Source organism: Xiphophorus hellerii, chromosome 7 (assembly GCF_003331165.1).
Source record: "Xiphophorus hellerii strain 12219 chromosome 7, Xiphophorus_hellerii-4.1, whole genome shotgun sequence".
NCBI classification, from domain to species: Eukaryota; Metazoa; Chordata; class Actinopteri; order Cyprinodontiformes; family Poeciliidae; genus Xiphophorus; species Xiphophorus hellerii.
The window spans coordinates 27046185-27071729 of record NC_045678.1 but is presented as its reverse complement, the minus strand read 5'-3'; the positions used below and the strand labels follow the sequence as shown (position 1 = coordinate 27071729).

The 25545-nt window shown below is 40.4% G+C and overlaps 1 protein-coding gene across 2 annotated transcripts in view; it reads right to left on the bottom strand.

Moving 5' to 3' along the window:
- Positions 1-12251: 12251 nt before the first annotated feature.
- Positions 12252-25545, bottom strand: part of gtdc1 (glycosyltransferase-like domain containing 1) — a 32439-nt gene continuing 19145 nt past the window's right edge. The window contains exons 9-13 of one of the 2 annotated variants that reach the window (XM_032568454.1): positions 23990-24060; positions 23544-23635; positions 23381-23447; positions 14238-14398; positions 12947-13073 (exon numbers count right to left, since the gene is read on the bottom strand). In XM_032568454.1, coding sequence (XP_032424345.1) covers positions 14364-14398; positions 23381-23447; positions 23544-23635; positions 23990-24060 — 265 coding nt within the window. In that variant the 3' untranslated portion in view covers positions 12947-13073; positions 14238-14363. Of the gene's footprint in view, positions 13074-14237; positions 14399-23380; positions 23448-23543; positions 23636-23989; positions 24061-25545 lie in introns of both variants that reach the window. The other variant, XM_032568453.1, reaches the window with a different exon arrangement.

Here is a 25545-nt window from a genome sequence, read left to right as displayed (position 1 = left end):
TCAGATGTCTCCTCTTCATCCTTCACTCCTCCCATCCTGCTGAATCCTGATTTTTCCCAGTTTTTTTTCCTAAGGAAAACATCCCAACCTCCTAGGGAGGGGTGTAATCTCTGAGTCAGGCTGGCTGTCAGCTGTCCTGCAGATTGATCAGCTGTCCTCAGATCAGCAGTCTGCAGCTCCCACAGGAAGTGACCTCAGCACCACAACTCTGCTGTCCAGGGTGGGCTGACGGGACATTTGGATAACCCTTCATCCTCAGAGACCTGATCAATCCCTCCATCCTTCTGTCATCCATCCATCAGCTCTGCTCCATTTTCAGCTCAGCCACCAAACTGATGGCACTAATAGATCTTAAAGATCATCTTCAATATTCGTTTTATTTTTTATATATAACATATTTTCACACGTTCTGACCTCTGTGTTTTCTCTCAGCCTGTCTAACTCCAAACAGCAGCTACAGAAGCTGCTTCCAGCCTGTGATGAAGGTTTTATTTCCTGGACATCAGGATAATCAACCTGCAGCTCAGCTCTAATCCTTCTGAAGTCCACTTTTAATTCAGACGGACAAATTTCCCACTAAGTGTCCTTTAATCTGAGAACAGATGTTGCTGTGTGTAAACCACAGCTGCTCAGGACCCGAGAATTCAACAGACCGGTCATGTGACCTCCGTGGTTAACAGGCAGGTCATGTGACCTCTGACCCAGAGAAGAACCTGTTGATTTTGATTCTCTCACTCTGTTTCCTGATGAAAGAGAGATTTAAGATGCAACACACTGAAGGTTTGAATTAAATTCCACAGAAAACCTGTTTCACCATTTATTATCAACTCTATATCACATATATTGATTCATAACCTTAACTGTGTTTTTTACAGACTGATGTCATTTCAGTATTCATATCATCAGCTCAGGTGAGGCAGTAAATGAGTTCAACTGAAATCATTTGATCAATCTTAATAGTTTACTGATTACAATGAAAAATGATGGATGTGACAGGAAATAATATGATTTTGTGTTATTAATGGTTACATCCAAACTGACATGTGGTCATCATCACTTTGCAACAAAATGGCTTCACCTGCATGAAACTGTGCAGCTAAAACAAGTTCAAGGTGAAAAAGTTTCAGGACATTAAAGCTGCACGATGTAACTTTTAAAAACAATATATTTTTTACATATTTGTTAAAACTGTAACCATATCCTGACAGTATAATATGAGACAGATAGTCTGTAAAATAATTTAGGTCCTCTGCCTCCTCCCAGTGGTTCTACTGGGAGAAATACACCACTCCCAATCAGAGGGCTGGTCAATAAAACAGTTTCTGTCAACAACTGGAGATCAATTTATCAATTTTAGAGATCAGTTTCAATGTTTGGTTATTTTGCAGACTTTAAATAAATGCCTTTAAGTCGGAACCTGAAACCAGCGAAGACCTAATGACTGAGGTTTTTTTATTAACTCTCCTGCTCATCAGTTTATTTTTTAAATCTTATTTAAAGTTTGTTTCCAGTCAGCGTGAACAGAAACGTCCAGTTTCAGCAGGTTTTACTTCTTGTTTTGAACTTTTATGTTTTCACAGGAAGTCTTGGTTCCATCTCAGGTTATTCTGAATCTTCCTCCTTTACGTCACCAAGAGTGTTCAGCTTTATTCAACATTTCCCTTCATATCACAGGGGAGTTTTATTTGATTTTTTTCACTGTGATTCCAGTTTTATAGGAACTTTTAGAAGATTGTTTATCTTGGTGTTACAGGGTGTTACACCCATAAGGACAAACCTTTGCCCTTATGGGTGAATCTGTCAACAGGAAGCTCGGCGCTCATTAACGAGGCCTCCAGGAGTCGGCAGGGACTTACCTCCAGTGACAGAGGGTCGGGGTCCACTGCCCTCCTCAACACTCCATCTGCTCCCTACCAGCGTTTGGCAGTCGATTGGATCATGTGACACCTGCAGCGCCTGCAGCTCGCCGTGCATGGTGATGTGTTCGTGTCAGAGGAAAAGTGTTGGAACAAATAAAACATCCTGAACATAACCCAACATGATCAACATGATGATAGACTGGTGTGAGTGGAGGATTTTCCTCTTTAAATAGGCCACATAAATGTTCCTGACAGGTTGGCAGAAACGTGAAATTAGCAAAGTTAGGCTTTCTATCAGGCAGAGGTTGCATATGTTGGACCTGTCCAAGTCCCTGCAGAGAAACATGTAACATGCCACATGATTCATTCATTCATTCAGCCGGTGGTGATGAACACATTGCAGATGCTCTGAGCCCCTCCAGCAGCACACAGATGGTCAGGATTCTGTTATTCAGAGAAAACAGGCAGAAATGTTTCAGGGAGAGATGAGATCTGCTGAATCAGCCTTCTACTGTGGAAATGATCAAATATCAATTATTGAAGTATTGGTGTTTAGGTCGTATGACAGATGGTACGCAAATTGTAGTGATAAGATAAGCAGAAGCAGCAGCAGAAGGGAAACCTAACCTGATTAAAAAAATGTTCAGAATCAAGAACAACTCTATTGTAATAATGTCAGATGAAAACAAAGCAAAGGTTCAACACAAACTGAGTCATATTATCATATTTAAAAAATAGATTCACGGTATTTTGAGAAGTTCAAAAGGAGATAATAAACAAAAATGACGGAGAAGGAGCTGGATTACTGTTCAGCAGACTTACTGCTTTGGGGAAAAAGCGGTTCTGGTTGTGTTGGGTTCCTGTCCTGGTGGATCAGAATCTTCTGCTGGAGGGATGGAACAGAACGAGGTTGGGTCCAGGGTGAGAGGAACCAGGTGGATCTGTAGAAAAGACTGACAGAAATGATAGGAAGATTAATGTCAGCAGCATCTTTAACACACTGATGAAGATCAGACATCTTACTGTCATGTTAGTTATATCAGACAACATTTACAAATGCAGACGCTGTTAAAGTAAGAAGTTTATTTACAGCAACAGGAACAGAAAGGAGAACTGATGGCAGGAGGTGAGGATCACTTTCCTCACCCAAAAGAAAAGTGGCTGAAAATAATGTGATTTTAGGGAGAACATTGTAAATAAGATATAATATTATAGGTAACTTAGTATCATGATGCAGTAAAGGCAAAGCAACACCAGGGGGCAGTAGCACATCCTCATGAATCATAACTCACAACTTCATGAACTGATTGTTTAGAGCTCATTGATCATAAAACTTAATTCCTACATTTTTTATGGATCAGAGTTCAAGATGTGATGAAAAAAATCCAACCTGAAGATCTGCAGATCGCTGCTCAGATGTTTATAAATAATCAGGACATTTTTAACCCTCCTGTTATGTTAAATTTAAAAATGTTTTAAAAATAGCTGGAAGTATTTTTTTTCATGAAACTTTTTCTGTTTGTCTTAATAGGTGCACTCTACATATAAATTGAAAATTTATTCATTTTACACATTTGCACCACCCTACGTTTTACACAGATACTGTTCGGGTCTCAGCAGTCAAGTAGAAGGGTAAGGGTAATTTCCAATTCTATATGTTTCCTTGCAGCTATGAACCATATACAACCATATTTCACCACACACACACACACACACACACACACACCCACACACCCACCCACACACCAACACACACACACACCACACATGCATGCACACAAGCCCGCTTTCTCGCTATTCTCTTTACTTCACTAGGAAACTGCAAAAAAGCAGGTGTTCATACAACTTTTGACAGGAACCTTTTCTGTTCCAGTGGACAAAGTCCACCCACACTCTGTGATTCTGTGGGACATTTTTAGCTCCAATTGCAGAGGAACCTACTGCAACAAAACTCTATACTGATTATTGTGAAAAATTGTTTGTTTTCTGGGCTTTTTTTTCTTTTTGAAGACAGATCTTATTCATCAAAGACCCAAAACTTTTAATGGATTTTTGCACATTTGCTGTATTAAAAGAAATACATCTATTGTATATTTCGGATTCTTTTGGGCTCAATTGAACACATTCATTTTCAGTTGAAAAAAGCTGGTTTAGGTCACTTTCTTTCAAAGTACTTGCTAAATTTAGTCAAGTTTAACACATTAAGTAAGAGCTAATTTGGGTGCAGCAATATCAGCTTTTCAGTTAAAGTCTCTGAAAAGATGTGCTTCTACTTATAGAAAGCTTTGCTGTAAAAAGATACATCCTTTATGATATACTCAACATTTTTCATTCTAAGACAATTATTTTGGCAATAATTTTACCCTGATAACAATAAAAAAAGCCCCACATAGGCCAACCACTTGCTATAGTAAAATGACCAAGGGCCACAAATGGATCCCAGGCTGCACTTTTGGACACCAGAGGTAGAATATCTGTTATGATTATGCAAAAGGACAAATGTGATAAAATAAGTTTATGGATCCAGTTGAGGTTTTGGATCTCCATCAGCAGAAAGTTTCAGCTGAACACTGAGAAGCCCTTTGTCCACATGTTGACAGTTTAATTACAGCAGATCAGTGAGATTAATGAGGCTGTGAGCATCTCTCTGAGGAAAACATCTTTCTGTAAATCTGTGAAAAACCCCGGGTGTGAATCTGGAGTGAGACCAGGATCATTACGGACCAATCAGAGCCTAAAACCGGCCGAGCTTTGGGATGGTTTCAGGAAACGTGTCGGGTCCTCCGAGGAGTGGCCGACATTAGTCATGTCGCTGCTGACAGCGGTGATTTATGCTCTGTGGTGACAACAGGCCATTAGAAATCCCTGAACACCGAACTGCGTTCACAACAAACAAACAAACAAACAGCGACACCGTCGCTGATGGTCGAGGCGATGGAAACTCAGGAACCCAAAAAGAGACGGAGGAGCGTCAAAGAGTCGAACAGGAAGCTTTTGACTCACCCTGAACTTCACACTGAGCTCAGATGCTAACATGTTCCTGTTTCCACCTCAGGGTTTGAATCTAAACAGATCTAATCCCACTGATCTGCTAAGGAACACTGTAAAGTTTTAATTCAGGTTGAAAACCTCATACAAAGACAGTCTGGTAAAGATCTAAAGGATCAAATCTGTGATTTAACAGCTTTCCTCAAATTGTCCTTCCTCTTTTCATGATCATGTTGCCTGACCACATGAACCAATCAGCTGATCTTCATGGCAACCTGAGCCAATTTTAGAAAGGTTGCTCAAATCTAGTCACTTGTTCTGCCTAAATTACAATCAACACACATTGAAGCTGATTTAAGTGTCGTCTTCAGGATTATGTGATTTAGGTGTGAATAAAAACGTGACCTGGTTTCTTGGATATCTCTCTTCTCCATCATACAGATATTTCAGGATATTTTCATCCTAAAGTGTCGACCAGACATAAATTAGAGACAGAAGTGCCACATGCTTATAACACACTACAGAAGTCACAATCACTTGACAGTTTCAAACCTGGTTCCCCAACAGCCAAACTCGAACTTCGACCTATTGTAAAAGACAATTAGGATCTCTATTCATCTTTATTTCTTTCATTTTATTTCTTCCATCTGTCACAGACTAATGGCTGAGTGTTTAGCTTTCATTTTCCAGTAGTTTCACCCCCCTACCCCACCTTGGTAACTCCAAGTATGGGAGCTGCAGAAACTGCAGTATATCTTCTCTTATCAACGATATAAGCTAGTTCTGTGAAACTGAGTGTTTAAGACATGGAACAATTACATTCAAAGCTAGCTTAGCAAAATTAGGAGGTTTACTTGAATTAGATCTTATCCAAGATAAAATCTGGTTAAGATGGAAAAACAGAAATAAAGGTCTAGTTCAAGTTCTCCTGTTTTAAAGTTGATCTGAGAGGAAGATCTGTGCTGCTGTGAGGATCTCAGATGGAGTCCGACAGGTTCTGACCACAGAGACCCAGAGAGCAGACCGTCCCTCTGAGACTGACCACATGAATAATGGATGTGAACGCGCTCAGAGCTGATACCAACAACCGTCCAGCGTGAATGTAGAATCACAATCCTGTTGTTTTTCTTGTGTGACGAAACTGGAGGGCAGAAGATGTGAGGAACTCGTTTCAGCAGCTAAACAGTCGATGAAAGTCATGTGTTTGGGAAAAACTGGAAAAATGTCAGTAAAGACCTCAGAGAACCTGAGAGATTCATCATCCTGCAGGTTTTATTGGAGCTCCATTGACCTCCCCCAGGAGGAAGAGCGCTCCTCCTCCTCCTCATGTCTGATGTGCAGCAGGTCGCTCCAATTATCTGCTTCCTAATTATCTAAAGTGATCAGATGAAGTGGATGTGATCACCTGCAGCACTGGGAGCGGTTCTGACCCACATAAAGACAGAACCTCTGCTAACCTGCAGCTGCAGCCGAGCAGGAACTCCTCTGATGATTAAACTCATCAACACGGAGAGGAAGAGGAGAACCGATCGGGCTCCACCGGTGTGACTTCGGTCTGAGCCGGTGGGTCCCTCAGAGGGCTGACGGGCCTCTGAGTGCTAACAGGATTACAGAGTTCACCTCTGGCTCTGCTCCACCAGAACCAACCGGAGTTGCTCTGTTTCTGGCTCTGATCCAGAACCTGCTGCTCCGCCGGGGCGGGCTCAGGAAACAACAGCTGGAAGGTAATTTGTTCTGTTAGGAGAGGGTAATTACTGAGCTAATGTTTACCTGGAGGAGACGACGGGGCCCTCAGGGGCCACACATCGACCCCGAGACCACAGAGAGAAGCTGGAGTCTCAGACTCACCTGAAGGGGAAACAGACAGACTCTGGGGATCCTTCAGGAAAGCAAAGTGACAGAAACTATTCAGCAGATCAGAACTTTGCTGATATTAATGAGGATGTTATCTTATCGAGGCACATAGTGTCATTTCACAGTAACTATATTACCTTCAGAGTTTATAAAAATTATATTTATATATCAAAGATCACTTAAAAGAAGCTTTATCCCCACTTGCCTTCTTCAGATCAAACAAAACTGGTGTCTGATGTTTGTGCATTAAAAAGTTTTGTGTGAGCTGCTGCCATTTTCAAGATGATAACACAAGTTTCCAGAGGTCATCGAAGGTCAACCAGTCCGCCCCACATTTACAAAATAAAAAAAAGTGTCAATCAATGTGCTGCGAACGTTTTAGCTGCACAAACAGCACTATTCATTTATATTAATATTGTGTGATTTTGTTATTGTTGCAGCACAAACTAACTTGCAGCACATTTGATTTAATTGACACCATGTTTTGTTTGATTTTGCAAATATAGACTGGCTGGTTGACCTTGATGACCTCTGGAATAATTTGTTAATATCTTTAAAATGACAAACGAAACATTGTGCTGCACTAACATTAGACACCAGTTTTGTTTAATTTGAAGAAGGATGTGAGAGTCAATTTCTCTCAGCTGAACTGAACTTCTGTGTTCAGGAAAATCTGCTGGTTGATCTCTGAGGAGAAAACACCAACCTGAGGAATCTCACCTCTGACCTCTCCAAAGTAAAGCATAAACTATCAGCTCTTGATCTGCTTCCACCTTCATGTGAGTTTCCAGATGTGATCCACCTCATTCTGCAGGATGCTACCGATCAGACCTGCTGTGATCCAACACCGGGAGCCGACCGAAGCGTCAGCATCCCGACGTCACGCCTCCAGCAGCTGCTCACCGTTCCGACACTCCGACAACACGGCAGCGGCACACAGCAGGATTATTCCGAGGTTTAATCCCGATTTTATCTCCTGGGTTTAATCCGGTCCTGCAGGTCGGATTATTTCATCTCTCCGTCTGTCCGTGTGTAAACTGTTGGTGTTCTCCTTCGGTTTGTCTTTTTGTTTCCCGTTTGAAGTTTATTGATTCAGCAGCCTGAGAACGGCCAGACACAGAGCTGATGTGAGATCTGTGGTTCCAAACCTGAGGAACCACAGACTGACTGAAGACCAAACAGGAGCAGATCTGACTCCATCCAGGTAGTTTGGACTAAAATATTCTTATGAAACTTTGGTGTCTCGTTTCAGCTGATGGTTCTGATCCAAAGTAGAAAAAGTGGAAACTGATTAATTCAAAATAAAATAAGTAAATGTTCCCAACGAGTTTTTTAATGTAAAGCTTATTTAGTCAGTCATTATTTGTTTCACCGGCTGAAAGAGGAACATTAATGTGATCAGAATCTTTAATATACTGATGAACACATCAACTCTACAGATGTCAGAACATCTGGACAGTCCGGTCCTCGTCCAGAAGACGCTCCTTGCAGCCATTTTTTCTTCTGATCTCGTTCTTCCAGTCGCTCAGCTCCTGACTAAAGGTGAAGGCAGCAGCAGGACTGACTGCTAACTTCACTGTGACAGATCTGAGGTGAACGAATAAAAGACTCGAAGCTGAAGCTCAGATGTGTCCAATGAAGGTCTGATGTCTGAGTTAAAAGGTGTTAAAGTTCCACTTTATGATTAAAAAAATAACAACAAAAACTAAAATCCTGGAAAAATGAAAACAAAAATGAAACCCAGAAAGATTTCATTTGTCTTAATTAGACTTTGTTACCAGTGTGAGTTTTGAACCTTTCTCTTTGAATGTTTCACATCAGAGTGTTGACCCTCTGTTAGACCTGAGTTTCCCCTCAGGTGTCTCCCCTGATCTCCACCTGCTGCTGGATCTGATGCTTTCATCACCACGGTAACGTAAACCCAGATCTCGGTCCAGCAGGTTTCTCTCTCACTGAGCTTCCCCTGACTCCCTCCCTCATCAGCAGGTGTCTCTCTCTGATTCCTGCGCTCCCCTGACCACCAGGTGATGCTAAGCCCAGAGCTGTGTCTTCCAGGTTTCTGTCCTCTGATCTGAGGTCAGCTCCTCCTGTGGGAACATCAAACATGGCCTCCTCTTGTCTGTGCAGCAGAGGGGAGGGTGGAAGTGGTGCACAGGGGGTAGAAATAACAGCGAGGAGAGCACCTCTTCATATAAATACCCCCATGCTCCCCCTAGAGCAGGGCTGATAAGAGAGGGAGGAAGGGGAAAGAACCCTCCTCCTGCAGGAATTCAAAGCAGCCTGGATTTAATTTGCATTCGGGGAACGATAGCGAAGCGCAAGGCAGCAGTCGGAGCGCATTGAGCGAGGCGGCGCGCCCGGCAGCGCTGCCAGACAGGACAGTCTGGGGGCCACCTGGTCCTCGCTTTAATCCGGCACTATTTCATTCGGAGCGTCAGGATCGTCCTCTGCCTTTGATGTGCGTTTGTCCCGTGGACACAACATTAAAGACTCTCCTTCAAGCCGGGGCAAATTCAAATACCGTTACCTTCTTCTAAGGATTCCAAATGTGCTTAAATATGCCCTTTAATGGTGTATTTTCCTCCATCCGTCAGCTCAATAAATTAGTTCCCCCTGCGAGGAGAGGCCGCGGTGCTGCGCGGCTCTGATTGGCTGGGAGAGGCGCGGCTTCATTTATCTGTTGTTTCTTACTTTTAATGTGACGAAGGAGAGCTGGGAGAACCGAAACAGAACCTGAGCGCAGGTCTTCATCAAAAGACGCCTCACAGAGAACAGCTAAAGCCTTTAAATAGGCCATTTGAGATGAAATCAGAACCAGAACAGCAGAACTGACGTTGCGTTTTCTCTGCCTGGCGATGATCAGAAGTCTTTCTGTCAGAACTTTGAAGATGAAGGCGACTTTAAAGATTTTACTCTGAAGATAAAAAAGATCAGAGACCATCAGGATCCCAACAAACAGGATCAGATGAATCTTGTTTACAGCTTTCATTCAGGAAAACATGAACAAACTCACTTTATGTTAGATTCAAACCCTTCTCTCTGGACTGCAGGTCATAAATAATCCATTTTACAATTTTACTTTTTAGTTTGCTAAGGTTGTCCACAAACAAACAATATGCAAAACAAAAAAAAAAAGTATGAAAGAGAAAACCTGAGGATGTCAGATAAAAACTGATGATATTACACATGTAGAATCAAACTCACGTAATAACGCCCAACATAATGTTCATGACTACAGCAGTTCCAGGAAGCGTCTCCAGCCGCCATCCAGATGATTTCATGAGCGTCCTGCTGCAGCACACCTGCATTAATATCTGGTGAGCACATCTTCAAGTTCTACAGAGATGGAATTATGAGCTATTAATTTGATTCAGGTGAGTTTGACCAGGGATGCATTTATAAGCTGAAGATTTTAAGAGAAGGAATTCAGGTGAAATGTAACCGGAGAGCAGATGATGTACATGCGCATTAACACTGAAATTTCTCCAACCAAATGTCACTTTACTTTCTATCAGGAAGCAATGTTGTAGTCGCACAAATCTCTCTGTCTGTGTTTTGCTTGTGAAGGTTTAACTGCACTACAAACGTTATTCCAAAGGCAGCGTCGGTCAAAATAAACTCTTCCAGTCTAGTAATAAACTGATCAGTCAGATTGTAGCAGCAGTTGAAGACACTTTCCTTCACTTAGCTCAGACACAGAGAAAATAAGTCTCAACTGAAGCTAATTATCAACATAGAGGACAATTATTCTGAGGGAGCAGTTATTGATCTATTTAATTAAGTAATATGTGGACCTAATTCTGTTTGTGTTTTTCCACACCCTCCTGTCGGCTGCCTTCTGAATTATTTGCATTCATTGAGTTTTACAGAACTACTCAATGTGCCGAGCTTGGATCTGCTTTTAGGTTCTCTTCAGACAGTTGTGACAATCTGAAGGTTTTTTCTCCTGTATTTATTCACCCAGACAACAACAGAAACATGGAAATGCTCCGACTTTATGGTGCCAAAGTTATGACTGATCAGAAGATCTGAAACTCTTGGTTTGCAATAGAGGAAGTATCAGAAGATGTCATCGCGTGTTTATAAAATATTGTGTGCAATAATGAAGCTGCTGATGAGGCTGTTGAATACTTCAGTTTTCCAGGGTAAAAATAACCCACATACATAAAAAAATACTTCACTGTCAGCTTCTAAATGTGTTCCTATTTCGAGGCCCTACTGATTTCTTGCATACTTTGTTAAAAAGGGATTCATGTCTTTTAACTTAATCACATTAAATCCAGAAGTTGGAAAGTAATAGACTAAAACACATTTACGATTTCTAAAGGAGTCAAAAAGGCGATACTTTTCACTGAAACAGCCTCTACATATCTTCCTCTTTTTTTAAGTGGGTTTTTTTTGTGTGTCTCTGTGGGAAAACCCTTGACCTTTAACAATAAGAAGGAACTGTGGTCTAACTATATACAGCACTGCGTCTAAAAGAGTTTATATAGCAGCTGCTATGTGGTTATTGGGTATGTTGAGCAGCAGAAACCACATAATTATTGGTTTCGGTCGGGATGGAAACAAATCATTCTCTCCACATGCATTAAATGTGTTTAGACGTGTTTTTTTATTTTTATTTTTTGTTATAGTAAAGTATAGATTCTAATAGAAAATTTTCTTTTAGATAAAAAAAGGCTTGTCCTTTGCACTGTTTCCAAAGCAGACCCTCTCACTCCACACTTATTACCTTCACTTGATTCACTTTACTTTGACTTGAAGATTTTGTTGGAGTGATCTGACTATATATTTCTACATACTGCATATGAATTTGATCTGTTTGTCCACTAAAGTAAATATTGACCTGATGTTAAATTAATTAGCCCCAATGTTTTTTGTTTTTTTTTCTGAAAGAACTTCACAGCTTAAGAAAACAGAAAATTTGAACTTTAAAATTAAAATGAACACCCTTCAGGTGGAGCGTCTGCATGCAGGACTATGGATGAATCCCAGCTGGAACATCCCACCTTGTAGGTCCCGGTTCTGACCCAGAACCAGAAGTTTAACGTCTGTGATGTTCACTTCACAATCATCTCTAAATCCTCTTAAATCTTAAAGAAAGCAGCAGCTTCCTGCAGCAGGATGATTAAACTTTTCTGACCAGAACACGGCGATGAAGGCGAGCCTCCTCTTAATCGTCCCGACAACAGGAAACACTTCCAGCTTCAGGAGGTTTTAAAGATTAGGAAGCTCGGCTGCTTCATTCAGCCGCGAATGAAAAGCGAAGATAAGCTCCTGCAGTCATCTGAAGGAGGGGATCTCAGCAGGGACAAAGGTGAAGAGAGAAAACATGCAAACAACAAATCAGGAAAAGAGCATTTCAGAGGCATCACAGAGACACTGACAACATCATTACTGTTAAATCACAATCAGGGATGCAAAGGTCAGGATCTCCTCTGTGGAACAGAACCAGAACCACAACCACAGGATGGAGGAACCAACACTCTGCAACATCTCTGACAAAGTCAGAAAAAAGTCATAAAACACTGAAATCTTAAATTCTAAAAGTCTGTTAGGTTTGAAAATGTTTATTTTATTTATGATCTCTACAGAAAAATAAGAAAAACATCTGAAAGGTGGCCAGACTAAAATAATGAACTTTAAGTACAGGAATCTTGAAACACATGTTTTAGTTTACTGATATTTAGTTGGACTGCTGTTGGTTTTTAGATATTATTTCCTTTGTATATATTTATTTTTACTAATTTATTAATCAGAACAGAACTCAGTTTTTATATAGATACATTTTAAACAAAAAAAAAATGCTTTTAAAAACATTTTCTGACAAAAACTAAAAATGCCAAACAAAATACACTGAAAGTATTTTGATGATGGTGAGACTTTTAAGATATAGAAATATATTATGCTTACAATATATAAACAATGATACCAAAAACACTTTTTGAAAATAACAACTTTTAAAAATGTTTATTTATTCATCTGGAGTAATATTTTAATCTTAAATGTAATATTTTTATGAGCTGTAAGCAGAAAATGATTATGATTGAAATAAACAAAACAGCCTCTGTGTATAATTAACCTTTTCAATGTGTTTACATTGTGAATTATGTTCCTGAAATTAACGAATTTTCCAATAATATTCAAAATTTTTGAATGGAAATATAAGAATTTAAGAGTTAGAGAGTTGTGCTCTTCATTTTGTGTTTCCAGTTAGAAATACGAGGCTTTGGGTGTAAAGGAGGAGCAAAGAGTGGAAGACGGTGACCGGAGATGTTTGCAGATGTTTTCTGAGCAGCTTCCAGCTCTTTCTGCTCTCGCTGTTTGCACCGACTCCCAGTGAAGAGAAGAAGCCGTCAGTCAGAGGCGTCTCTGAAATGAATGAAACAGAAAGAGATTCTTTAATATGGCAGCAGCTGAGGGTCTTTTTTCCTCCACTAAAGTCCTGAATAATTAAAGAGCAGAGCTGCTGCCGACACTTCGCTTTAAACGGCTGCTAAATTAAACATGGACTACAGTTCTTACAGTGACAATAGGGAGCCGAGCGCTGCTGCTCCGACTGATTTACAGGAACAAACACTTGTGAAAGTGCAGGAAAACAGTTTCATCAGATCAGGCCTTAGTGGAGGAATGTTCCCACACAATGGATCATTATCTGACGGCTGCATTCGGAAAACAATTCAGACAACAAGAAGGTTTCATTTGTCTTTGTTGTAACGGAGGTGAAAAATTAAGCACAACTAACGATTATTTTATTAATCGTTTATTCTGATTATCAATTAATCGGATAAAAAATTGACACATTATGCAGATTTTTCATTTAACCGCTTCTGTCTTTTTTATACAATATTAGAAATACATTTAAAGATTTAAGCAAACAAATAATTCAATGTCCTTTTGAATAAGAAAATAAAAATTGTACTGCCTACATGTTAATATCATAAAGTTTGCAACAACAAATGCATTTTCAGCTAATAAAATTCTTCTAACGTGTGTAGAAAACATTTACAGGCAAAGGTTTCAAATGCAAAATGTAAATAGTTTTAAATCAATCAAACAATCAATCAAGTTTATTTGCATAGCACATTTCAGCAACAAGGCAGTTCAAAGTGCCTTCTAAAGTTTTAATACAGTTTTTGCTTAATTATTGTTTTTAGTATATCGTTCAACCAGCAAATGGCCTTTATTGAGTCTGTATGATTAATTTAGTGATTGTTCATTACAATTAATCCTATGAATCATTTCAGTCCTACACAGAATCACTAAGATCTGCTGAAAAACATTGAATCACTCTCTAAAACTGGAGGTTTGTGTTCCTGTGGTTTAACCTGAATCCAGCTGTGATCCTGCTGATAATAACCTGAATTTATGGAAAACAAACATGTTTCCTGAAGTAAACCCAGAGATGGAGAGTTGGCATCCAGCTTGTAATCTGGGCGTTAATCCACCACCGTCCTGCTCTCTCTGTTTGTCTCAAGAACCAAATTAAAGTCACTTCAGCCCGTAAGCAGCTTTGAAGAGTGAAGCTCAAAATACCTTTCCTCTGCCGCCGAGCCAAGATCAGACCGCTAAAACCCGCAGATTAACTCCGGCTCATCTGGACGGCACGAAAGGTGCCCACATGTTGATGAGGTTCAGATCCCGGCGGCCCGGAGGTCAGCATCACCACATCATTAAGAGCAGCAGCAGCAGCTGGTCTGGGGACAAACAGATCCTTATCACCTCCACCCAGCAGCTCAGAACAAACCGGACTGGATCAGAACTCTGACTCAACAAACCTCTGGACATCCTGGAAAGGATTTTATTGCTGTTCTCGGTTAGTCATGATACTTTACCACAGAAATACACAGAGAAATCTGTTAATAGATTCTAAATGCCTGAATGGAGATCTCTTCTCACTTTTCATTTATGCTTTAGCTAAGCACATCATCTTTTCTCAGTTCTATCTTCTATTTTTTTTCTTTTTATTTCAGTTTGAGTCCAGGTTCAAGAAGGAAACACCAAATTTCAACAGAACCTCCACACAAAACATCTTAAGATCTTCTACGTGTCTTACACTAATCATGTTTGGGTCGTCTCTAGATCAGTTCTGATCATTGGATCAGTTTGTACCAGAAATGGTTTATCTGTGGTCTGTTTTCTTCCAGCACTGATATAAATATTTTGTACCTTGACGATGATGGGAAGGAGAAGCAGCTGTCGTCAGGAACAAAACTGAAGCATCTTTTCTTTATTAGATGTTTTAATCCCTACGTCTGGCCTCACAGTTGCGGTGTTTCCATCAAATAAGAAACACAATTAAAATCAGATGTGAATAAATTTGTTCACACAATAAGTCATTAAAAAACATCATCGTCCAACTACTTCCCGTTGCTTTCTTCATGTTTCTGCCAGTAGTAACATCCGGCTGTTGATCATGTGACTGGTCTGATGCAAAAAAAGTGCTTACATTGCATTTTTGCGAAATACACAGATTTTGATGCAGCAAAAAAACCACCTCATCCAAGCGCAAAAACATTTCATTAAAAATTATGCAGTTTTCCAAAGTTGGCATTAAGCAAATTTATTTTCATAGTTCCAGTTTCTGCATTTATATTGTCAATGGAAACGCAGCTCCCAATTCTAGGTTGTCTTCTGTGGTTCTCAATAATGTCTGACCTCTGGTGTGGTTTCATCATCCGGCTGTTGTTTCTTCGTTGTTGTTTTCTGTTTTCTGCAGATTGTTTGTTGCAGCAAAGATCCAAACAGCAGTTAATGATGGGAGTCTCAGCGGCGCCGCGGACACCAGATCCCGTCTTTGTTTCCTCTGCGGAGGCTTCGGGCTGGACGCTTCAAACCGGCATGAAAAATTCATCAGCTCCATTCAAACTTCTGCTTCTTTTTTATTATTTCTGCAACATTAAAGGAGTTTTTATGAGCCTTTTGAGAAGAACCAGAGCCTCTGGCAGGTCTTTTTGTGTTTAAAACCAGAGTTGAATTTGATTTAAAGCTGAGTTGGAGACAACAACCCGAGCAGATCACACAAGCACAGAGAAACAAGTCTCAGAGGAATCAATATATGTCTAAACTAGCAAAGATTTCAGCTTCAAATGATCAGAATGAACTAACTTCAAATAAGATGAAGGTTTAAATCTGAACCATCTTGACCCGTCTGCAGCTGATGGAGTTTTCAGAACAACACGGATCCATCCTCTGTTATTCCGTCTTTATTTCCACTGGAATATTTTCCCATCAGCTCAACATCAACCTGAGATTCTGATCCGAGGTCAGCGGCGGCTCCTGTTTCTGTCTCTGTTTGTGTTGGTGCCCACAGCTAGGAGGGGCCCAGGGCCCCCGAGGCCCTCAGGTGTCGATATCTGAGCGACAGGAAGTCACTGTGTTTCAGGGCGAGGTAGAGGAGGAGGATGAAGGACAGCAGCTGCATAAATACGGCCATCCTCCTTTCCTTCCCATCAGCCACCTCTGCTGCGGTGATGCTGACACCTGATCAGGTCTGATGTCACCGCGAGCAACGGAGAGCCTGAAACAGAGACGGGTCGGAGCCGGTCCAACGGGACGCACCTCCAAGGGTTCAGGGACGAGCGAAACGGAGAAGCAGCTACATAAACAGAGAAACGATGGAGAACACAGCAAACAGCAACCCGGCACCAGGATCCAACGTTTCCATGTGTTCCTGTTGATCTCTAGGTGTTTTACTGGGATTCTTCCACACGTGTGAATTTAGTAAACGTGATCTCTGTATAAATCCAACTCTTCTCTGAAGGCCGCAGGGGTTTGTTAGAAACCATTAATGAACAAACAGCATCATGAAGGCAGAGGAACAGCAGACGAGATGGAGAACGTTCTGGAGGAGTTTAAAGCAAACTTAGAAGATTAAACAAAGCTTTGAACATCTGATAGAGCGCCGATCCATCATCCGAAAATGGAAAATATTTAACACAACTCCAACTGTACAAAGATATGACGGCCCATCAAAGCAGACAGACTAAACAAGGAGATGATTACTGAATTTTTCAGACTATAAGCAACACTTTTTTTCAGTACCATGACTAGTTTTGCAACTCATAGTCAGGTGTGACTTCTATGTTTTTCTTCCTCTTCATGATGCATTTTTTGACTGATGCATTAAGTGTAAGTTGATACTGAACCAAGGATGAAATGTTGCCGCCTGCAGCCATGAAAAAACATAATCTGCACATGGATGCTTGAAGTACGTCCAGCAAGGAGAGGTCAATGGTGCCGTTACATCTCCATGCTTTGGCAATTGTCAAGGAGATAAATATGATTTTGCTTCTTGGTGTTATCGCTTCATGCAATGTAATCGCCTCTCTGAGAAATGGATACTGGTGTGTCAGAGACTGTCAGCAGATTTCCAAGCCAAAGGCAACAGTTTCTGTAAGGTCATTGAAAAGAAAGTAACTAAACACAATGTGTTACTGGAAGCTTGTCAAAGGAGATCAGAAGATGGAAGAAATCCTGTCAGAAATAAAACTGAGCGACTGAAGTTGAGTTATTGCACAAAGAAAGGTTCAGATGTGTAAAGCGGCTCAGCGGGTCGAATACTTTTGTGATGCACAATAAATACTGACAGCAGGACACACAGAGTGACGGAGGGAAGCAGCTTCAGAAACACTGAAGTTTACAGAAACTTCTGCAAATGCCACTGAGATCTTTACTACTCAGACCATCAGAGTTATTGCAAAGGCGACAGAGCAGAAGCACAGGGACATCGGGTTCCTGAGGGGCCCCTAAGGGCCCCAACAACACTCATTAACACCCAGATGAACATGTTTTTCTTTAATTACAAAGCGTTTTAGTTTCTGCAGGCAAGTTGAGCTTCGTCAGATAAACGATGAAACAATCTGAACAAAGTTTTTTTTCAATATTTATCCCATCTCTTGTTGTCCAGGGCATTAAAACACATCAGGATGTTTTAATTTCATAATTAAGTGATTCTGAAGTCTGTCAGCTTCATGTGAAACCACCACAGAAACATTTCTGTGGGTTAAAAACAGACTGAATGATTCGATTTACAATTTCCTTCAGTCTGTAGGTCCTCAGAAAACATTTACTCCAGGAAATAGACATGTCCCCCAGTCTTATTATAGCTGGTTAGTTTTTAAGATGCAAACAAATCCTTTATTTATCCAGGTAAGGTATAGAATAAATAAGCAGTGCTCTTTAGATCTATTATTCTCTAACAGTGTTTAGCATTTAAATGTATTTAATAAACAATGTGAGCTGGATTTAGAGCAGAGTTCTGCAGACTGACTGTAAAATCTCTGACCTCTCACCAGAAGTCCCAGAAACACTCTTGTTGTTTCCGACTTTAATCACAATTTGATCTCCTGCAGCTTCCTGACAGATTAATCATCTCCTCGCAGCTTCAACACAAATTAACCATCCAGTCCTCGTGCTAATTTTAACCGTAATCCTGCCGTTGATGGACGCAGCCGTCGGACCTCTGAACAACTTGGAACAACTCGGAGGGTCCGTGCTGTTTGGATTATTTTGGATTAAGATGCAATTCTCTTTTTAATCTCCCTGCTTGAAGATTGAGCAGTGACACTTGGAAATCCTCGTCCGGATGCTCAAACTTTCTGATCACCGCTTTCACTCACCCCAAACCTTCTGTCAGAAGATTATCTGCTGTCGAGGATCTGAAGAACTGCTCTGAACATGAGCGTCTGCTGCTGCTTCTGGTCTTTGTCTGATCTGATCTGATCGGATCTGATCTGCCGTTTCAGGAGCTCCTCAGGGCTCCATCTCCATCTCAGGCTATTTTTATTTTAGCGTAGTCCAGGCCTGGTAGACTCAGCGGATCCAGAAAATTAATTCAATTACCTATGTAAGAGCAGGTGGATATAAAGGAATGAATGTTTAAGTAAATCTGTAAATGTTAACAAGTAAATTATTCAAATGAACACAAACCAGACGATAAAATTTGAAGCATTTAGATGTAGTGCCTCAGAAAATTTACCAAAGTTTGAGCTGAGAGCAAAACATTTCAACTCAAATGTATCAAAGGTTTCATACAGAAAAGAAAACCTTCAAGTATGAATCCCTTTGTTTTCTGCTGTATTTTATTATATATATTACAGATTCCTTAGATTAATTTTCCAGTGTGAGCTCAGATATGATGTAACTGACAGTAATCTTCATCCGGCTCTCCGTTCTCTCCGGCTGAAGCCGTCTGCTGCAGCAGATCTAATTTACTTTTACAAACAAACTAATCAACGTAAAAGGTCCAGTTAGACGTTAACGGCCCGTTAACCGCGGCTGCAGCGAATGTTGTGATCAGGAAAAGGAGCGAAGGTTACAGAAAGGACTGGAGACGTCCTGTAAAGCAGAACGAGTTCAGCTGAATGAGATTTATGTCCTCTGGTTCTGGTACTGAACAGAACCACAAACAAGAAAACATCTAATTAAAGGAACATTTTACTGATGATCACATCAGGAATCTGTTTCAGATCAGTTTAAATCTGAAACCTAAAACTGGCTTATACGTACTCAGAAACAGCAATAATGTAAGTATATTATGGCTGCAACTAATTATTGATTTAGCTATCAATTTATAAGCTACGAATTATTTGATTGTTCAACTTTTAAATGAAGAAAAAAATGTCAAATTCTGCAGGTTTGTCATTTAAGCATTTTTCAATACAAAATTAGGAAGAGATTATATATATATTAATTAGAAAAGATGCAAGTAAATAATTAAATTCCTTTTTTAAACAAGAAAATAAACATTTTATTTTCTAAAACGCAACAACAACAATCATGTAGTGTATGTTTGGTCATTTGTAGCAAATCTGCAACTGAAAAGATATTTCTACAATACTTCTAAACTCAGCCCTTTATGTTTGTTTTAGTATCAATAGAGTGTAAAGTTTATCTGTTGATTTGTTTTGATTAACCAATTAATAATTGGATAGCAATTGGAATTTTTTACAGAATATGAATCAGGTTAAGTTTAAGCTGCCACTTTAGGAGGTTTGGGTAGAGCAGATTTTTTTGTACAATTTTGGCCCAATTATTGCTCAGAAATTGGCCCTTTTTTCAGTCTGTACTCCGGTTAGCTATTATTTCATTACTAAATTAGTTGACAATAATTTCAATAATCAGTTCATCGCGATTAATTTGGCTATTCTTAGTCCAAATTTCTCTATACATTTTAAATTTATTTGTGATTTTAGAAATGTATTAATTTATGTAGTTTAACATTTTTGTCTTATTTGAAGAAGACGACTCTTTAGGCCTTTCTAGAACCTGAACATGATTCTCTAGAGCAGAACGGATCGCCAACATTTTCCACGGAGGAGTCATGTCCCCGGCTGACCCCCACTTGGGGCCGGCACTGGTGCGATCCGGTGGAGGAGGGTTTTTCTGGACTCACCTGTCTGTGATTATACAGACACCAACTCACGTGACTCCTGTTGGGTTTCTGATTGGACCCAGATCTACATCTGATAGATCTGGGTTCATGGAATCGGTTCTGATGGATCCGGTTCTAGAAAACTCTCCAGAAGTGACTGATTCTGACCCAGTTCCGGTCCGCCCTGCAGCATCAGCTTGTTAATGCATTCTGACGTCTGCAGCCGCTCGTCAGGAGAGGCGACACTGATCCAGATCGCATCAGCCGGGCCCGGGGCCACTGAGCATGCGCAGTGTTGCTCCTCACAACACTCCCCCGAGGGCTCATTTATTAAACAACTGAATGTGTCCACTGTTAACACACACCCACACACACACCCACACACACACACACACACACGCACGCCTGCATGGAGTCTGTCTGATCTCTGAGCTGCTGAAATAAAATGTAAAAATCTCATATTTTATTTCTTTGATTGCTGGGATAAAAGTTCTGGTTCTGAACATCTCGGTGCTACATCTGCTCCATCAGACTCTGATCCTCATCGGTTCTGATGCTGTCAAACCGGATCGTCTTCAGCTCCGTAATGAGCTGCGGGAATATTCATCACGTGCTCGCCTCGCGCGCGCGGAGCGCTGACGACACGAAGCGGGACAACATGTTTACTGTCACTGGCTGTTAACCGTTAATGGACCGGGTCAGAACCAGGACAGGCCCTCTGATGGTTCTGACCCGGTTCAGAACAACAGGTTGGATCGTGAAACCATGACAACGGGCCGTCAGGTGATGGATGTTTCAGGTGAGGTTTGGTCTCTCAGCTGATGATCGCAGAGGTCACCAAACTCAAACCTGATTGGCTCTGAGCAAATGATGGAGGGAAGATTAGGAAACAATTCACAGTAATGAGGAAAACCAGAGAAAAATGTTTTTAATTGACTGATTTCAATCTGCAGTCATCGTTTAGTTTGTTCATGGGAACTCAGATCATTCACTGTCATTGATCTGCTTAATCTGATTCCATTATCAGCTTCTAATTAGTCATCAGACTCTGAGGCTTTAGCTGACCTCTTCCTCTTCATCATCTTCATCAACCCCTATGACCCAGACTATGATGTGTTAGAATTAGCCTGTAGCAATGCCTCAGATCAACATGAGGATATCTGTTTCACTTAACTGGCTATAAAAAGTGTTTCCCTCAAGAAGCTGCAATAATTATATATATATATTTAAAATATTTGTTATTGATCAGGTTCTGAATCACAAAGGGTTCTGCTGTTGCTGAACTAAAGAATACCTTTAGTGACAGACTGCTGCATCCTAAATGCACAAAGAAGCACTGCTGTAGATCCTTCCTCTCAGACTCTGTAACTGATCCCATCAAACTCAGTGTTTACATCCATGCTGATCTGCACAATTTTACTGTTGCACATTTTTTTATTGTCACTATTGGTAAATACTCTGTCTTTTAATGCTCAATATGCACATTTTGTACATTTTTAAATAAAAAAAAATACATATCATGTATTTGTTTGAGTGTCTTTGCTGTTTTTATGTGTTGGTTTCTAATGTGTGTGAGTTTTATGCCGTCCTGATGTTTGAACCAGTCAGCCCAGAGCACTTCCTGTTCACGGTGACTGTAGTTTGTGTAAATCTGCCTCTCTGTTGCTCTGTGATGAACAGACATCAGGAGGAGTTTGTTGGTTTGATGCTGCAGGAGTCAGAGTCTCAATCAGAAACGAGCAGCGTTCCTCCTGCAGCAGCATGGCGGCTGCCGTTTGGTGATAATACGTCAGTCTGCAGAGAAGCCTTGAAGCAGCAAATGGTTTCTGTCTCCGATGGAAGATCTGAACCAGTCGGGTTCTTTCAATTCAAGCTGCCACATGTCTCAGACTGAACTAGGTTTTATTCAAATATCCATTTAAACATCTCAATCCTAGTTACAACATCTGAACAGAAACCTGCTGCTGTTCTGGTTCTTCTCTGCTAACGATAAAATATAAACTCTTCCAGCTTTCTGGAAGCTTTTCTTCAGAAATAACACAACTGCGGCTGGAGATTAAATGGTTTCTAAATCAGAGGAGCTCCACTTTCCTTCCAGCTTCACCTGCAGCTCTGATTTAAAGTCTGCAGCTCTGGATTAAACCATCGGAGCAGCTGCTATGACTGATGACCTTCTTTGGAGGCATTCAGGCTCAGTTAGGAACACAGGACTCCTCTTATTCAGGATTTAGAGATGATTGATCAAAGACTCTGACTGAACCTAATCAAGCTCTTTATTTCACAAATTTAGTTTAAACTCTAAATACAACAACTGATGGTTTTTAGGAGTTCAAACCCGAGGAAACCCCCAACAAGAACCTCCCCCCAAAAAATCTGAAGCCTGAACACAAAAAACAAGACAGGAAACTTCTCTTAACTATTAAGAGAAATTTGCTACTCCCGACCAATAGGTGGCACTATGGTCAACATCATCACATTTTACACCATAAATCATATTGTCAGAAAACTTTCATTATATAATAAACCGTGGATGAGTCTGCAAAGATCAAGAACTAAACAAAGACTAATTTTGCTGTTTTTTTTTATCCATCTCAAAACATGCAAAGCCATTTGGAAAACTCTCAATAAACACAAATTTGATTATCTTATGGATTAAACTACATAGAGGACAAATCGCAGGTTTTTAAAAATCACTCGAGCAAAGTTTTGTTTTGCTAAACGATTAGTTAAGCAAACCTAAAACATGGTAACAAGTAGCTTCGACTTTGTAGTAAATCCAAATTGTTCAATGTAAAATTTGGATTTCAGTTGCTATACGGGTTATGTGGATGGTGTTCTTTTTCTTAGACATTAAGTCAACATGTAGAAAAAAAAAAAAAAAAAAACGATTGGAAGTTTCCAAATCTGATCTGATTATTGGAAACAAATAAACTTTAATAAATGACATCAGACTTATATGGCGCTTTTCAGGACACTCAAAGATGCTTAAACATCTGGATTTATTTTACATCTTTTATTAAAAAAACATAGATACTTTGAATAAAATAAACCTTTACAGACATTTGTTCACTGAAAAACAGTCGTAAACCCATGAAAGACTCAGAACCAGAACCAGAACCTGGACCTGGCTTCTTATTCCTGCAGTGACACGCCAGATTAAGAGCATAAGGAATCTCTAATCTGGACTTAGATTCCAGCCTGGGTTTGAAAGTTCACTCTGATCCAACTCAAGTCAGAACAGAACCGCTCTGATTCAGAGCTCAGAGGAAGTTGAAGTAACTAGCATCATGGTGTGTTCAGGTACCTTCCGTAGATAGGACAGCCTGGAATTGTGGTTTTAGAGAGGTCCAGGAGTACAATGAGGTGTCCACCTGCAGAATCAGAACCAGAACAATCTGTCTGTAACCTGCTTTGCCTCTAAAATAAAGAACACAACTTTCAAACAAAAAAAAAAATGACAGGGTTACCATGACGACATGTCTACGGGCGAGGTCGGGCCTCCTGCAGAGTTCCTGCAGACGCTTACAGAGCTGCTCAGGGGTCGAGTACAGGTACTGATCTGGGACAAAAAGGAGGAAGTCAGTGGCGGTCCCAAGACAGGGACTGGGGGGGCCATAGCCCCCTCTTGAAAAATTATGACCACCCACAAGAATTATGTTTATGTCATAGAAAGGTATAGAGAGTCACCTTCTTCAGTGAAGACATGAATGGAAAACCCAATAAATAAATTGGTTATATAATTTAAATATAAACATATAATTATTATTATTATTTTTTTAGCTGTGAATTCACACGTTTTCTAATGGTCTAGCTACCCATATGAACATTTTCTGGGTGTCCCCCTGCAGGGGTGGCAGTAGGAAGAGGTCTGGTGTTGCAGCCAGAGAGGTAGAGCCGTCTCAGGTGTGTTTACCTGGGAATATTTCAGGATACACCAGAGCCTTTGGACACAGAGGGAAACATCCACAGTGAACTGCTTCCAACCTGAAACATCCCAGAATCATCATTCACCAACATTCATCAACACAGTCAGGCAGAATCGGGCTTTGGATCAGCTCCATTAACAGGTCAAATTTAATACTTTATAAGACTTTTCAATGTCACCTTGAATTAAATTTAAGACCAAAAACAAAGGGGTTGCTTGGGGAATCCTGCTGTATTACAATTAGGCATAACAAAAGTAAAATCTGTTTGTGGCCCTCAACTTTTATCACTTGCTGTGTGTGGGATTTCACACCGAGCGGTGAAGACTTTCGTCTTTCATCTCTCACTGTCAGTCCCGTGAGAAAAAAACTACATATGAGATTAAATAATTCTTTCATGACAAAATTTAAGACCTATGATAAACGTATCTAAGACAGACTTGAATTTTTTAAATTAAATTTAAGACATTTTAAAACTTTAATTTGAGGTACATGTATTTAAGACCTTTATTCATTCTGAGATCTTGGTTCTGATCCTTTCTGGATAATCTCTGAAGTCGTTTTTCCTCTGCTCTCTGTGGACGATGTGTCCAGGGTCTGGGTTTTTTCACGAAGATCTGGACTTTTTGGAGTTTCGGTGAGAATGCAAACTAAAAACCAGTACTTTAAAAGAACATCTGAGAGCAGAACCTGGACAAGGGTTCCTTCAGATGCTGATCTTGGATCAACACACCAACCCAGCTATCCGATCAGAGCCGGATCCTGCTGGCTGCAGGGCCTTAATGAGCTCTGCTGATGATCCGGATTCATCAGACAGAACCAGATTCAGACCTAATGAGGATCAAAGTGTCAGTGAGGCCTCAGGCCCACATGATTGTGTTGTTTCCGCTCCAGAACCTCTGACAGCTGAGCCTGACTTACGGGGAGCTGCATCCTGGAATATCTGGAAGCGTTGGGAGAAAAAGCAGGAACGATCCAGAGTAGGAACGTCTACAACAGCTTCTGGGTTCCAGATGTGCAACATCTCAGAAAACCAACAACTCAGTATAAACCCAGAATGCATGGACCCAGTCATGGTTTACATTAATAGATCTGTTTTACACTTACTTTTTCAGTTGAATCCAAGATACATCCGTAAAGGACATTGACATTTTTCATACAGGAGACCATATTTTTACCCAAAGAATAGCTTCTCGTTTCTTAAGCAACCGTGGCCAGAGACACTTTATAGAAAATATGTTAGTTTGTTTAAGAAGGGTGGAATCATTGACATCAAGCAGAAAAAACATCTACAAAGATGCAGAAACTACGAATCTTGGACTGAGAATTGTCCAACGTATTATTAAAAACTGGAGGGAAGGTTAAAGGGTTAAACAAAATATTAGGGTGATTTTTTCAGATCTTTAGGAGAAACAATGCTTTCTGAATTTTTTCAGCTGTATCAAAAATGTTTGTTTCTTTGTATCAGTATAGAGTTAGATCTTGCTACTGTGGCAAAACCTTTTTTTGATGCAGGTTTGTGTGTAACAATTTTAGAAATCGATAT